Source organism: Coptis chinensis, chromosome 2 (genome assembly GCF_015680905.1).
Source record: "Coptis chinensis isolate HL-2020 chromosome 2, ASM1568090v1, whole genome shotgun sequence".
NCBI lineage: Eukaryota > Viridiplantae > Streptophyta > Magnoliopsida > Ranunculales > Ranunculaceae > Coptis > Coptis chinensis.
The window spans coordinates 106,559,959-106,576,189 of record NC_141457.1 but is presented as its reverse complement, the minus strand read 5'-3'; the positions used below and the strand labels follow the sequence as shown (position 1 = coordinate 106,576,189).

General features: G+C 37.4%; 2 protein-coding genes across 5 annotated transcripts; both read right to left on the bottom strand.

Moving 5' to 3' along the window:
- Window positions 1-6,583: 6,583 nt before the first annotated feature.
- Window positions 6,584-9,578, bottom strand: LOC147520150 (uncharacterized). 3 transcript variants are annotated; one of them, XM_086594930.1, is made up of 4 exons: window positions 9,437-9,578; window positions 9,176-9,302; window positions 8,756-8,970; window positions 6,584-8,432 (listed from the first exon to the last, which is right to left on the bottom strand). In XM_086594930.1, exon 4 carries the CDS (start codon window positions 8,289-8,291, stop codon window positions 7,308-7,310), a length of 984 nt encoding a protein of 327 aa, XP_086451056.1. In that variant the 5' UTR covers window positions 8,292-8,432; window positions 8,756-8,970; window positions 9,176-9,302; window positions 9,437-9,578; the 3' UTR covers window positions 6,584-7,307. The 3 variants fall into 3 exon arrangements, with proteins under 3 accessions (XP_086451056.1, XP_086451055.1, XP_086451057.1); XM_086594929.1 differs by having other exon boundaries at window positions 9,176-9,305; window positions 9,437-9,577; XM_086594931.1 differs by lacking the exon at window positions 9,176-9,302 and having other exon boundaries at window positions 9,437-9,570.
- A 3,615-nt stretch (window positions 9,579-13,193) lies between these two features.
- LOC147520149 (putative serine/threonine-protein kinase PBL11) lies at window positions 13,194-16,090 on the bottom strand. Of its 2 annotated transcripts, none has more exons than XM_086591636.1 (7): window positions 15,596-16,090; window positions 15,086-15,295; window positions 14,722-14,790; window positions 14,428-14,496; window positions 14,282-14,344; window positions 13,872-14,194; window positions 13,194-13,762 (listed from the first exon to the last, which is right to left on the bottom strand). In XM_086591636.1, the coding sequence occupies exons 1-7, from the start codon at window positions 15,783-15,785 to the stop codon at window positions 13,301-13,303; spliced, it is 1,386 nt and encodes a 461-aa protein (XP_086447762.1). In that variant the 5' UTR covers window positions 15,786-16,090; the 3' UTR covers window positions 13,194-13,300. The 2 variants fall into 2 exon arrangements, with proteins under 2 accessions (XP_086447762.1, XP_086447763.1); XM_086591637.1 differs by having other exon boundaries at window positions 15,086-15,289.
- Window positions 16,091-16,231: the final 141 nt, after the last annotated feature.

Here is a 16,231-nt window from a genome sequence, read left to right as displayed (position 1 = left end):
CCTTGAGATATACCCATCCGCATGAACCAATAAAATTTTCGGTGAGAGATTTGAAAAAGTATGAAGCAAAAAACACAAAAAATGGGTGGGGCCCTATAGGAGGTGGGGTTGGAGGGAGGGGTGGGGGTGGGTGGGAAGTAGGGCAGGGAATCGGGTCGGGTTTGACCCGAATCCGACTTGACCTCGAATAGTTCGGGTTCGGATCGATTTTTATATCCGTTTATTTATTCGGGTTGGGTATATTTTTTGGGCTTTTTTTGAATTTTTAGTGTTATCCGATCGGGTTAGTCGGATTCGGTTGGGTTTAGATATTATGAAACTATTCGGATTCGGATTCGGATATGGCGATATAGCTATATCCAATCCGATCCCTGCCCTAGTGGGAAAAGGGGGGGGGGGGGGTTCAACCTCAGTGAGGGGTCGTGTTTCCCCTGGTCATGTCCTCAGCTGGGAAGTGAGGCGGCGGGTGGGGTTACCTCATCGGGGAGTGGGTTCAACCTCAAGTGAGGGGCCGTGTTTCCACTTAGGTTCGAGTTCTTAGTATTGGGGAAAACGATACCAATCGATCCCCACTAAGATAGTTTGTATTTGGACAATCTACTACTCTAAACAAAAATCTAATCTTTCACTACAACCAACAATTACAATCCTAATATATGGATATAACTATCACAAACAAGTAATAGAAATATAAAGCAAGTAAAACATACCACAATACAAAGATGTACCGTGGTTCGGCTAATGATGCCTGGGGAGTGGGGTTTAACCAAGTGAGGGGCCATGTTTCCACTAGGGTCCGAGTCCTTAGTGTTGGGGAAAACGATACCCCAATCGATCCCAATTAAGATAGCTTGCATTTGGACAATCTACTACTCTAAACAAAAATCTAATCTTTCACTATAACCAACAACTACAATCCTAATCTATGGATATAACTATCACAAACAAGCAATAGAAATATAAAGCAAGTAAAAAATACCACAATACAAAGATGTACCATGGTTCGGCCAATGATGTCTATTTCTACAAGAGCTAATCCTTTTATAAGTATGTGAAGGAAAATTACAATCACTTTTCTCAAGTCTCTCAACTTTACTAGATTACTCCTCTCTCCTTATAAGTTTTTCTCTTTGCAAGGGTTTTCTCTCAATTTTGATTGCTCTCAGAATTGGGTTTCTATTCAAGACTTGATTTTCCAAAATCTAACTTCTATTTTTATAGTAAACTGCAATTTTGTGGTTACTGTAGAAAAATAGAAACTGACAAGTTTAGGCATGAGCACGTCCGCGCTCTCGGCAAAGCCAATTCGAGTGCGTGTGCCCTCTTATTTTTCCATCCAAACTTCCAGTAGACATGTTTCATGAGAGGCTAAAAAAACTATCTTCTTTTTCACAGCAAGGACGCGGCGCCCTTGGGCAACGCTAAATCCAGAACGCGCGAGCTCCGACTTATTCACACGAACAATACCAGTTTCTTTCCTTTTCCTCATCCTCATGTGAATGATAACTCCAACAATCTCCCTTTCCTGAACAGTGAGGGGGGGGATACCTCCATGTATTCACAAATCAACAGGAGGAGTGTGCTACCATTCTGGCGGTGACACAACAAATATCAAACTTATCTTTCGATAAGACTTTGGTCATTATATTCGACCCGTTCTTGTCGGTATGGATCTTCTCAATACACAAATGCTTGTCTTTGAGAACTTCTCTAATCCAATGATAACACACATGTATGTGCTTGGATCTAGAATGAAAATTTGGATTCTTGTTCAAATGGATGTTGCTCTGAATGTCACATAGAACTACAAACTGTTTCTGCTTTAGCCCTAGTTCATTGAAGAATCTTTTCATCCATAACATCTCTTTGCAACACTCAGTGGCTGCAATATACTCGGCTTCTGTAGTGGAGAGGGCAACACAGTTTTGCAACTTAGAATGCCAAGAAACTGCTCCCCCTGCAAAAGTAAACGGATAACCGGAGGTGGACTTCATCGAGTCAACATCACCTGCCATGTTTGCATCAGTGTAGCCTTCAAGCAAGGTCTTACTTCCACCAAAATACAAACACGCTTTGGAAGTGCCATTGAGATATCTCAATATCCACTTAACACCTTCCCAATGCTCCTTACCCGGATTTGACAGAAAACGGCTTATAACACCCACGGTGAAAGCAATATTCGGTCTTGTACACATCATTGCATACATCAAACTGCCCACTGCGGATGCATAAAGAATCTTTTCCATTTGACTCTGCTCATGCTCACCCTTTGGACACATATCTTTGGTCATGTAAAATTGGTCACCATGCGGACAACTGACTGGCTTCGCTTGATCCATGTTGAATCTCTTCAACACCTTCTCAATGTAGCTTTCTTGAAAAAGCCACAACTTCCTACTCTTTCTGTCACGAGTGATCTTCATACTAAGTATCTACTTTGCTTGACCCAAATCCTTAATCTCAAAGGACTTACTCAAGTCTTTCTTTAGCTTGGATATCTTATTGATGTTCTGGCCAACTATCAACATATCATCCACATACAACAAAAGCACTATGAAATCCTCATCTGGAAATTTCTGAACAAATACATAATGATCGGAAGCGGACTTTATGTAGCCATGCTTCACCATAAAGGAATCAAACATTGTGTACCACTGTCTCAGTGCCTGCTTCAACCCATACAAACTCTTTATCAGCTTGCATACTAGGTGCTCATTGCCTTTGACTCTCAAACCCCTCTGGCCGGTCCATGTAGACATCTTCTTCAAGATTTCCATGAAGAAAAACTGTCTTGACATGTAGTTGCTCAACCTCTAGGTTCATACTTGCAATCAGACCCAATACCAACTTGATAGAAGTCATCTTAACTACATGAGAGAAAATTTCATCAAAGTCAATACTTTTCCTTTGACCGAATCTCTTCACAACAAGGCGAGCTTTGTGCCTTGGTTGTGGATTATTCTCCTCATGATTGATTTTGAAGATCCACTTGTTCTTGATAACTTTTCTTCATTTTGGTTGCTCAACTAAGTCATAAGTGTGATTCTTATGCAAAAATCCATCTCATCATGCATGACATTTAACCACTTCTCTTTATCTGTACCTTCAAGAGCCTCTTGATAGTATATAGGTTCTCCACCATCAGATAGTAAAATATACGTATGTGGTGGATACTTGGTTGAAGCTTGTCTCTCTATCTCAGACCTCCTTGCCCCATCTTCTTGTGCCTCAGGAGGATGCACTTCTGGTTGCTCAGGTGGTGGTTCATGCATTTCATCTGCATCTTCTATATTAATAAGTTATATCCCATCATGAGCAATAGGATCATCATCATGAGCTTCAAACCTATGGTTCTCTGTATTCTCAATGCCTTCTGCATGTTCCACAGTAGGAACTTCTGGTTCTGAATCAACAAGATCATTAGTGAAAGCTTCTAGCTTCTCACTATCCTCAAAGTCTACTATGGTTTGGTCTTCTAAGAACACAACATTGGATCTCTCATCCTTTGGAATATGAACAAATGCCCTGCACCCAAATAACCTCAAGTATCCATAATCAACATCTCTACCTAACCATACTCTCTCTGGATAATCACTATTCAGAGGCTTTGAAGGCGATATGTTTATCACATGCACGGCTGTGCGCATTCCTTCTACCCAATAACTTCTAAGTAACTTAGAATGAGACAACATGCATCTCATCCTCTCTACAATGGTACGATTCATCCTCTCGGCTATACCATTGTGTTGCGGTGTCTTAGGAACGGTCTGCACATGACGAATCCCATGACTCTTGCAATACTCTTCAAACGGCCCAATATACTCACCCCCATTATTTGAGCGAATACACTTCAAAAGCTTCCCTATCTCTCTTTCCACCATGCTATGGAAAATCTTGAATACGTCAAACACTTCATCCTTGGTCTTCAGACTATATGCCCACTAGTAAACGGGTACGTGCGTTGCACGTTACAGGAAATGAAATTGGGGTGGAGAAAATCAAAGGAATGAACGCATGTAAATTAGAATGTTTAAATGGATATATTATGTAATATGTTTTAGATTAATATAGGTCGAGGTCTGACAAAAAACTTCAATAAGAAAAGAACACTTCAATACGCTAGTTGTGTTCTTTGTCCGATTCGATTTTTGCTGCTCTACCATGGTGCGAATAAATATATTCGAAGAGGTATTTAACTGCCTGTAATTTAGTCAATATTAGTGCATATGCCACAAACTAATTTACCAAAAAAATAAGTATTATGTTGATGAAATTAACATTTGTGCTGTTGGTTGTGTAATTATTTTGTCGAGCATTTATATGTGATTGAGGAATATTGTTGGATTCATATGAATATACTATCTGTAAGATATAAGAATATTATATCATGGTATGCAATATAATTGTTATTCTACACTGAAAAATAAAATATTTCTAAAACAAAAAAAAAATGGAAGAAGATTAACCTTTTTTGTTATCATTATCTTCATAATGATCTAGCGAATCCATCAGTTAGTTTTTTTTTTTTTTTTTTTTTTTTTTTTTTAAATATCTTTTGTCGGTTTAAATAAGTAGGTAGCTTGGACAGAAAAAACAAATTGTAGTTAGCTAACAAAAGCAATTTATTTATTTAGAAACGATCACATTGAAAAACAATTAGGAAAAATACATTGGACACTATAAATATTTGTTATATATATAGATCTATTAAGGCGGATATAATATGTGGAGTGAATTGAATGTGTAAATAAGTAGGTAGCTTGGACGGAGAAAGAAGTTGTAGCTAGCTAACAAATGCCATTTTTTTTTAATTAATTTATTCATTATTATTATTTTTTTGTATATTTAGAAATGATCACATTGAGAAACAATTAAAAAAAAATACATTGGACACTATTGATAGTTGTTCTATACAGCTATTAAGTCGGATAAAATATGTAGAGTGAATTGAATGTGTAAGTAAAAACTTTCTGGAAGATTTCTATGGGGCAAGATTACCATTTAATAATTTCAATATATTGTGGATCTCATTTCATGTTTATGGAGATTGAATGATTCAAATGACGGAGTGGTGATTTTTTCAAATCATATGTATGGAGGCGAAAAAAAGAAGAAATTATGGATGCTAGTCGCATTGCTAAATTATATATGTTTCACCATGTCGTTAGCTAGTCGCACAATCCTTTGATCAATTCTTGCATTGGTTATTGGTCCCCATTCTGAAAATGCTATTATCACCCAACTCCATATGTGGTAGTGTGGTACTTTATAATGAAAGAGTTAAGAGGCGTTAAAAGCGTGATCCATTGTGCATCTTACGTGTTGACTCACAAAATAATAATAAAAACATCAAAGACGACATAGAAAAGCCGTGAGATACAATGAAGAATCTGCACTTGACCAAGAAAAGGGAGAAAACAAAAAAAAACCAAAAAAATAAACAATTAAAGGAAGAGTTATTATGACAATAATAGGGTCACCAGAATTGTATCAAACCTTGGAAAAAGATGTTCATATAACGGTAACCACTATTCAAAATTGATTGGTACCAAAACTGTTGATAAATGAATGTCTCCGATAATGACAACATGATTTAGGAAGAAATCATTGAACGCCTTCTGTTAAAAAAAATCGATATCCAGACAACACCCAAACTCTGGAAAACAATAAAAGTGCAGTATACGCTCAGTCGTAATTCCACGTAACGGAAAATTAGGAAGAGAGTGCAATTATACCATCAAAATGCACTGAAAAATGAGTAAACCATCAACACCCAAATCATTGAACACCTTCTGTAAAAAAAATCGATATCCGGACAACACCCAAACTCTGGAAAACAATAAAAGTGCAGTATACGCTCATTTTTCCCCTTTTTAATTTGGAAAATAGGCCAAAACAATGTGTCTGTTTGGCGAGGCAATTTTCATTTTAGAAAATAAAACCCAATAGAATAGCTGTTTAGACATATGATTCTATCCGCCACGTTGCGCTTTACAACCAAATGTGTCTTCAACCTCTACTGTGCAAGTGCACTATTTGATTACTCCAATGGATAGATGAGGAGAGTTGGGATGATAATGAATAAGCGTTGAACATAATTCGTGTGCAGTTATTTGTTTCCGTTGTGATTTAAGGAGTGAAAAAAAGGATATCTCTGTTTGGAGTTTTTCTCAATTGTAATTTAAGTGAAGTAAAGGGTGAAGCATGCTTACCAATTTACCCTTTTATGTAAAGAGCAAAAACAAAGAAGGCCAATCCAGTAGACATTCACATTCCCAAGGAGTTAAGGATAGGGACCTAGAATGCTTAAATAGAAAAACACGGCTTAGTAGCAAACTATTGACCTCGTGTTCCATTAATATTTTTCTCCTTTTGAATAACATTGCTTGGAGCACCAGTAGGCAGTAGGTGTTTGTATTTCACTTCTTTATTACCTTAATAAACAATAAAACAGTAAAGCATACCATACCAGGTTCATGTACATAAAAACCAAGTAAGGAAGTGACAGAATAATCAATGATGCACTTTGATATTAAAAGGAAAATATAACAACCTAGCACTTGCAGTATTATTTTAGTGCACAATTTTCACATTTGCATTGACGGTGAAAAGAGAAGCTAAATTCAATTAGCACAGACAAATCAGTGAGAATTTCGCGATGCTAAGTTTATTTGCAACCAAACTACACGTGCTAAGGTTATTTGGCATAAACATATACTGAAGGTCTCTGCAGTCTGAACCACTGGGATAAATTGATAATGAGTTATTCCAACCATATGTGTATCACAACCAAATCAAAATGTTTGAGTTCATGTTTTTGCAAAAGGCAAAGTGTCCTGAAAATACATCGTTCCAGTTCTTCCAAACAGGCAGTGGACCAACACAATGAGTATGGCAAGACTTTCAACGGTTCTGCACCTAACCAAACATGTTTCATGCAAGCTTTACAAACTTGTAGTGTCGTCAAGAGAAACATACGAGTAGTTTAAGAAATTCTTACGATATTTTTAATAGCTTCAACTTCACCACCAACTTACGATCACTTCCATCGACTGGAGAAGAGCAAATAGAATCAACATCCCTTCCATCACTACTCAAGGAAGCTCTTTTTCTATTCTCAGATTTCTCCCCCTTGTCGTGGGAATCTTGAACTCCTACTTCCAAATTAGCCTTGGCTGAGATTATCTCTGAAGTTTCGCACGCCAACATCTTCACTCTGGTTTCCAACAGTTTGTACCTTTCGTTTTGTGCTTCTAGCTCATCCTCGGCTTTTCTTTTCTCACATTTCATAACTGCATTCTCTTCATTTAGTTTAGTGAGTTTCTCTTCTCAAGTTCACCTGACAAAATTTTGATTCTCCCCATCGCAGTCCTCTCTCGTTCATAAACAATCTTACAACTTTCTTCTACGCGGGTTAGTTTCTCTTTGAGCACGTCACAGATCACCTTGTACTCCCTGAGCTCATTTTGAGTAACAATCTTATTATTTTCATACATACCAAGCTTATCCTTCAATGTAATACACTCTTTCTCTTTCTCTTCAAGCGTAATCGACAACTCATATTGTTTTGCTTTATGCACTTCCCAACATTTCCCCAACAAATTGACTAAGTCTGTATCCATCCTCTCTCGTTCATAAACAACTTTAAGTTCTTCTTCTTTCTGGGCAACCTTTCTTTTGAGCTCATAGCAGATATTCATATACTGCCTGAGATGACTTTCAACATTTTGCTTAAGAATTTCCACCTTCTGTAACATATCCTGCAATATAATCGTCTCTTTCTTCTTGTCTTCTAGTACAATAAGCAATTCACGAAATCTATAGTTGTAAATTTGCAAATCTTTCACCATAAAATTGATTCTCTCTGTCATCATCTTTGAATCTTCTTCCATATGGGCTACTTTTTCTTTAAGTTTTTCACAAACTATCTTATACTCCTTGAGCTCATTTTCATTTGCAACTTTATCACCCTCCAACTTACAAAGCTTATCCTCGAATTCAATACTCACTTCCTTCTTGTCTTCAAGAGCAATCATCAATTCAGAATTTTTACCCCTACACATTCCCAAATCATCTTCTAAAGGGTCTACCTTTTCAATCAGCTCGTCACAGATGGTCTTATATTTCTCCACCAGAATTTCAGTAGCAATCTTATCACACTCCAACTGACCAAGCTTATCCTCCACCTCAGCATCATTTTTCTTCTTCTCTTCAAGCGTCATTGACAAATCAGAAAGTTTAGTCTTACACAATTCCAACTTTTTTTCAGAATCGTCTACCTTTTTTAACATATCTTATTCTCTTGAAATCAATATCTACTCCACCTTCTTAAAATTGGCACACTGATACGCCATTTTCAAATAAGAAATGAGCTCCGAATTGAAGTGTTGAGGCGCTCGAGATATTCCATTTTAAATGTCCTAATTCCACTCCTTCAACAAAAACATTTTTAGTTAGAAGTTGAAAAAAAGAAGGCATTATTAGTAAAAGCAACACAAATTGGAAAATACACCGTGACGATCTAAGGACAAACAAAATAAGGTAAACTTAGAATCCTTAGCTATACATTCAACCAACAATGTAATTTTAAAGTCATAGGTTTTGAAGACAATAGTTTGATAAGAAAAGCTAAAAGGTTCATTTTCATGTTGATATGCATCACTATATGTAAATTTGTGTTAGATAGATTATATATATTTGTGTGTGGAACGATTTTCAAAGCATGGATAAGCTAAAACAGCATGCACATAGAAACCTCGTCTTCCAAAAGCCCATCCACCTCTTTCCTACTTGCTCTGCTGACGAACTAAATAATCTGATCAAATTCATATTTAACTAATGCTTTATCCTCGTGATGAATCCGCAATAAGGAACCATGTTTCTCCTCGAGTTTAAGCCAATAATCCATATTTAACGCGGGCCTAGTACTGTTTAATCCTCCCATCCGTTGCTGCTTTGAACTCTTCATGGCTGTGAAAGTAGTCACGAATAAAAAAAATTGAGAACGAAGAAAAAAGTTGGGTTAACTTGTAGAAGAAATACAAAAAAAAATTCCTATATTCTTCGAATTTAGAAAGAGGGAGACAATTACCGAAACCAATCACACTTTTCAAATCAATGACATCTAAGGAATTAAAACCCAACTTACCGTAAGAAAACACTAAAACAACATTACCTTAAAGAGATAGAGAAGATCAGTACATAATCGCACAAAAGATTCGATAGCTTTCGTTGAGTTTGAACTTTGTTCCAAAACTTTTAAAACCGAGACAATGTCTCGTTCCGCAGAGCAAAATCGTAAACTTCTATTAAAAAAAACAAAACTTTAATCCGAAATAAAACAAAAAACTGAAATCAAACAAAAAAATTGAAAAAGTGCAGACTTATATTACATAATTAAAGAATATTAGAAAACGAAAATGAAAGAAAGTATTACCTTTGATTATGAAAATGGAAAACAGGGTTGGTTGCAAAGTGTTTGATTTGAACTTTCGAACTTAACGGGTTTTAATTGGGAATCAGGAACCGAGAAGAAGAAAGAACGGTTTACTTTTTTTTAATTGGGAACCGCGAAACGGTGTCTCTGTTTTTGTTTTGTTTGCTGAAGACGTTGAGTTTTATAGTCCTAGAAATGCTTTAAATGACTGATTTACCCTTTCAATGAAGAACAAAAAATAAATGGCTGTCTAATTTTCTGGTACCCTTCCTATTAAAAACTTTGACATAAAACCGGGAATACGGGAACTAATTGGGAAATCTGGTATCCGCTTTATATATAAGATATATTTCTTGACGCATCATCAATGAAAGTCAAGAAGTACAAAGCTCCCCCATGGGACTTCATTTTCATAGGACCACATAAATCTGTGTATACAAGTTCGAGGACATTGTCCTTTCTGTGAGAGGGGAATCTTTGGAAAGACACCTTGTGTTGCTTTCCAACCAAATAATGAGTACATCTATTTAAATGCGTACCTTTGATGTTTGGCAAAGCCTTTTTCTTGGCAAGAACTTTCATGCCTTTTTCTTCCATATGATCACACAGTCTTTTATGCCATAGTTAGGAGGAAACTTCTTCTTGTGTCGCATTTAACTTTGCTTTACACAAACTAGCTTGTGTCTTGTAAAATGAGCAAGTTTTCTTCCCTTTGGCTACTACAATGGAACCTCTGCTCAGTTTTCATACCCCGTTACCAAACGAGTTTTGAAAGCCATCATCATTTAACTTCCCAGTGGAAATTAGGCTTAGCTGAATGTCAGGGACATGTCTTACATCCTTGAGTGTTAAGGTATAGCCGACATTGGTTTCTACATGAACATTACCAATGCCTACAATTTTTGAGACGCCACTGTTACCTATATTTACCTTACCAAATTCACCACAGCTGTAGGTAGTGAAGAATCCCTTGTGCAGTGTGACGTGATAGGATGCTCCTGTATCTATCACCCACTCTATATCCTGGCATGAGGTACTAACACAACACTCACCACAATCTGACACAATTCTCACTAGATCATCGTCTACTAGTGCACGGTAGTATCTCGGCCTGTGTTTCTGTTCCTTTTCACCATGTCTTCATGTACACAATTATTCTTCTCATCCCTCTTCAGTGTTCTACACTCATACCTGAAGTGACCCTTGGTGGCACAATAGTAATATTGTCTCTCTGCCTTAGGAGTTCTAGTTTCACCACTAGATTTGCTTATGTCATTACCTCTACAATGAGATGGTTTTCTACTCTTACCTCTCCCCCGCTTCTCTATGACAAGGATCTTTGAGTGAGAGGAGCTGCTTTGTGAACCGCTTCTTGTCTCCTCATTCAACAATGCTCCGGTAGCCATCTCCATGGAAATGATTCCATCCTTAGCGGCTCCGTTAAGAGAAACTGCTAATGTCTCCCAATTGTCGGGTAGAGAGTTTAATAGGAACAAAGCCTCAACTTTGTCACCCATATCAATCTTCATCAAGTGCAACTGATTGATGATATTTTGTACTTCATTAAGATGCTCAGACATTGAGAAACCTTCTTTGTATCTCGTGTTAGCAAACTTCTTAATGAGCAATACCTTGTTTCTGGCCGACTTCCTCTCATAGAGGTCTTCGAGTTTCTTTCACAAGCCAAAAGCGGTAGTCTCTTGGGATACATGGTGGAAGACACTATCGTCAATCCATTGTCGAATGTATCCAATTGCTTTTCTATCTAGTTTGGTCCACTCAGCCGCCACTTAGCAATAATTTGGTTGCACTCCTCGTTTGACTTGGCCAACCAAGGTGATACCAAACTGGTCTACAGAGACTCGAGATACAAATCTTGCATAAGCGAACTCTATGTTAGACCATTTAAGATTTTTTGGTGAATCTCTTTGTTTTTTTTGATTGTTAAGCCTGTTTTTAAATGAGATAAGTAATTCTTTGATGCTAGCGGGGTTCACTTTGCTAGTCGGCACTTACGAAAAAATGTGTGGGCAAGTTTGCTTTTAAAGAGATCAGTAACTCAATAGTGTGTAGTGGGGGGTGGGGTTCAAACCCCAGACCTCTGGTAACATCACCCAAAGATTTTACCAACTAATCTAAAACGCACTTCCGAATCTCTTTGTACTACCAGAACCGATCCATTTTTGGATGATGCAACCAACCATCACAAAACTCGGTTAAGCAGAATCCAGGATGAACAGGTACGTGGGGAACGGTCAGATTCCTCAAACCATACTTGTTAACTTATTGACTTGAGTAAAGAAATTAATATGATTTCAATAAGTCAAATTTCCTCACCCGAGGGCCAGAGCATGGAGACAAGGCCTTTCTAACATTGAAACTAACTTTGTAAGGTTAACTCGATGGCTGGACGAGATTCTAGGTTGTAGCAACGACAAGGCCATGCTCTTCGTTCCTCCATACACTTCATCTCCTAGCAGAGGAATTCCCAAGTACTTAGCATGTGCACGTATCTACCGCAAAATAGCAGCACAAACACTGTCAGTAGAAAATATATAAAGAAAAGTTGGAGAATAGACAAATAATACTTTTGATAAGAACTTAGGAGTTAGAATAGAGACCTTGAAGAGTAAATAATCTTCTGTTTAGGCAACAAGACAATAAAGTTGGTTATTATGGCCTATTTTTGTGTTTGTGTGTGAGTGTTTTCGCTAGTAACAAAATTACTTTTTAACACCTGAGATCCAAAAATTAATAATTCAATGTCATATACACTTAAAAGTACCTGATGAGTGCGCCCAGTTTCTAATCTCCACTCAACCAATGCAGAACCACCACCTGCAAGTACTTCAATCACCTTGTACCTAGTTCAATTTCAAAACCACTTCAACATAAAAAGAGAAAATGCACTATATGTGAAATACTGAAAAGGAGAAGACTTGACTGATGTTTAGGAAAACCAGAGAGTTAAAGCAGGAAAGGAAAATGACCTACTAGCAGCATGGCGAACCTGTCTAGAGACACTAGGGCAAGGTATAGCAGCCATACGAATCCGATTGTTGATATCACGACCTATTGGGACCTCAACACGACCAGAAAGGGTGGTGGGAACTCCCGAAGTAAGACTTATGTACACTCTATGAATGGAATGCTGCTTAACTGTCCGGATAGATGGGCATGAGAATACTCGTTCTGCAATAGATGAGATGATTCATAGAATCATATTCTTACCAAAGTTCATATACATCTATATAAACCAAAGCACTACTGAAACTCTTCTGTATTCTTTTGCCAAGTAAAAAAACATCCGGATTATCTTAAGGAATTATATTTAAAAATGTGGGGGAGATAGAGAACAGAGATAACATAAACAAAAGGAAGTCAGTATTGTGGAAGAGGTTGAGATAGGAAACTGATCAAGGAAGAGGATTGCCAGAAGCGAAGAGTCAATGATGACTTCACAAGTCGGATTACTTTGGTACCATGTTATGAAGCTACAAAAATGCCTTTAGGGTGAATACATAACGGACACTGCCCCGCAGATATATGTGAATATAACCTTCCAATCTTACATTAATTAGCAAAGTACCAATGCTCACCTTTGCGCAACAAGTATATATGAGACGGTAAGTTTGCTATTGCTAACCATTATTGAGACATATATATATATTTATGGACTTGTTCTGCCACAGTACACCATTGGCAAACAAAAACTCTGAGCATTTGCAAGCACATATGATCACCAGTAAACGAAAAATAAAACCAACTCACTAATTCCTCTACAAAATGATAAGCAAGTACAAAGTATCGTTCTTAATTCGCTTAAAATCATTTATAAAACTCAACTGATATAATGTCAACACACTAATTAGAGGCAGACTCATCTGTACTTGTTTCCTCCCTGATTCCTTTAAGATTAGGATTATTTTTATCCATATCAATACTGATACTGTTGTTTTCAAAACACCTTAAGCTTGTACTTTGAAACGACATGCTATCCATTTCTACATGAAACCTTTGAAGTCCAACACCATCAATGCTCACGAAACTTTGAGAAGTATCACGATCTACTGATCTTCGAGAACTTCCCCATGATCGCCGAGAGCTTCTTGATGGTTGTTTGTTGATGTGATTATCTGTCGAATAGAGAGTTTCCTCTAATTCTTTCCACACTTGTGTCATGGTTGGGCGTTCTTTGGGTACCTTCACCACGCATCGTAAACCCAATTGTCCCATTTTAAGCATCATTTCCATGTTGCACGGTTCAGTTAGTAGGTTCACATCTATTATGTCTTCCACACTACCGAGTTCCAAACTAGGCCTTGCCTGTATTGTTTTCAAAAGATTAGTTGCCAAATGCTAAGCAATATTTTAATAATGTGTTATTTTAGGCCGAAGATGAAAACAAAAATGGCAAATGAGGATGATCACTTACCCACTCAATGATATGATATCTAGAATTGGTTCGAGTTGTATCAACTGCGGGTCTGGCAGCAACAAGTTGCAGTAAGATAACTCCGAAGCTATATACATCACTAAACGGACTTAAATGGAAGCTTGAACAATAAGCCGGATCGAGGTACCCTGGTGTCCCTTTGATTTGGCTACTAACATGAGAGTGATCACCTACAGGACCCATCTTAACTAGCCCAAAATCCGAAACTTTCGCCTCAAATCCGTCTCCAACTAATATGTTACTTGGTTTGATGTCCCTGTGGATAATGCTCGGCTTAACGCCTTCGTGGAGGAAAGCTATGCCTGTAGAACAGCGCATTGTCATCTTTCATTACATCTTACTGGACAAAAAATTAATTGTATTAATTTAAATAAAATTCAGAAACATACCTTTAGCAGCTCCAATGGCAATGTTTACTCTTTGTCTCCAAGTTAAGGTCCTCCCATTTCTTCCTAAGAGATTTAAATGTTATTTCGTGCGATGAATTAATGGAATTATAGGGAATTTGCAAAGAGAGCAAGGAAAGGAGTCTCACCTACTATATATTCAAGAAGAGAACCGTGTGGCACATATTCATAGATCAAAACTCTTGCGCCTTTTGGTCCTGTTTTCACGTACATGAATTTAACGTATGAATTAGGATTCAATGATTGATGCATGAGGTTGAAGAGTGTGTTGATGGAAGTAATCCGATATCTATGAGTGCAACAGCAATACTTTATTAGACTATATTAACGTAAAGTCCAAGCCCATCTGTGGGTAATGATCCCAAATCTAATTGATGATTCATCTAATACATACTGAGTAGTTGTCATCTTGTTACACTTACCAGCTTCTTCACAGTAGCCCACCAAGCCTACAAGATTCCTATGCTTTACTCTGGATATTTGTTCAACTTCTGTGTCCTCAAAATGTAAATAGAACCAAAAGAATCAACCATCAGTATATGTTCAAAAGCAAAAGAAAGCAAACATGATAGTTGACTCTAGTACTCTACAGTCTCCGCCCTTCGTATGACTATGTGAGTTCGAGTTGACGTCCTTCGTTGCTCTATAAGCCCAACTTGGCCCATAAGTCAACACACCAAAAATTAGCTCGAGGCATTGTATACTCAACCAGACCAACCGAATCTAGCGGCCAAATTTCTCAAAATATGAGAAAACAAGGGTTAAATATTGGTGTGAGCAACTTACCATTGCGAAACTCCTGAACACTCTGAAATGAATCTGCATGAGCCTTTTTAATTGCAAGAGGCCCTTCTTCATCAAATGTCCCTTTGTACACATTTCCAAACGCCCCTGATCCGATCAAGCAATCTTGACTGAAATTTTTTGTTGCCTTCACCAATTCTTCTAATTGGAATCTTCTCAAATCCAACACTTCAGCTTTCAAATCACCTATAACTTCATGACACAGGCGATCATTATTTTTTCAGTGTTAAAAAGGTTTACGCTATTTTTTTTTAAAAAAAGGTATAAATAGAATTAACAAATCGCAGAAGCAACTAACATAAGCTGTGTACATAGATGGAACAAGCCCCCCCTCCCCAAAATTTTTTTTTGGAAAAACTCCATTACTACATTAGTAATTAATTAAGAAAATATCCAAACTATAACACCCCTAATTTTTTTAAAAACAAAAGCTCAACTCCTGGTTCTGTCCTTGACTGTGTAATCACAGTGTAAATTAAGTACTCTTCTCACCTTTTCGCATCCAACGTTGTTTAAGAGCAAGACAATACCGCTTCTTGATGCAAAAATATAACATGGCACCAACTAAAACAGTTGCAATGCCTATTAAGACACCTCCAAAAATGTTGTTCTGCAATAAACTAGACTTTGCCGCGTGTATTGGTGGAGCGGATGGCATTGGTGGAATAGTCGATGAAGTCATGTATGCCACTGCACCTAAATCCCTGGCTAGTACTAATAGGAAAAAAAACCCTGAAATAAAGTTTATGAACAATTAGACTTTCTTACTAGATCATCTCTCCTTCCATTGATCTTTAAGTCTTTCAAAAGGTAACCTGTTTTTCTGCATGAAAATTTTCCCTTCAGTAAGTCGAGAGGGAAAATAAGGTGTGGCTAAGAGTTGTAAATTGGTCTATAGTGTTTGTGCACGAAAGAATTATATACTGCCGGCAGCTCACTCAATACTTCAATAGTCAGTACTTCATAAAGTGACTTAGTCTCCTCTTATGGACGGCATATAAGTTCAAATTATATCTATACTACTTGGAGAGTTGGAGTGATGCCAGAAACCTTAGTATACTTATTGTGCTAAAGATCCCACCTTTTGATTAAGCTGTAATTGATAATTAACTTCTTGTCTACTTGTGC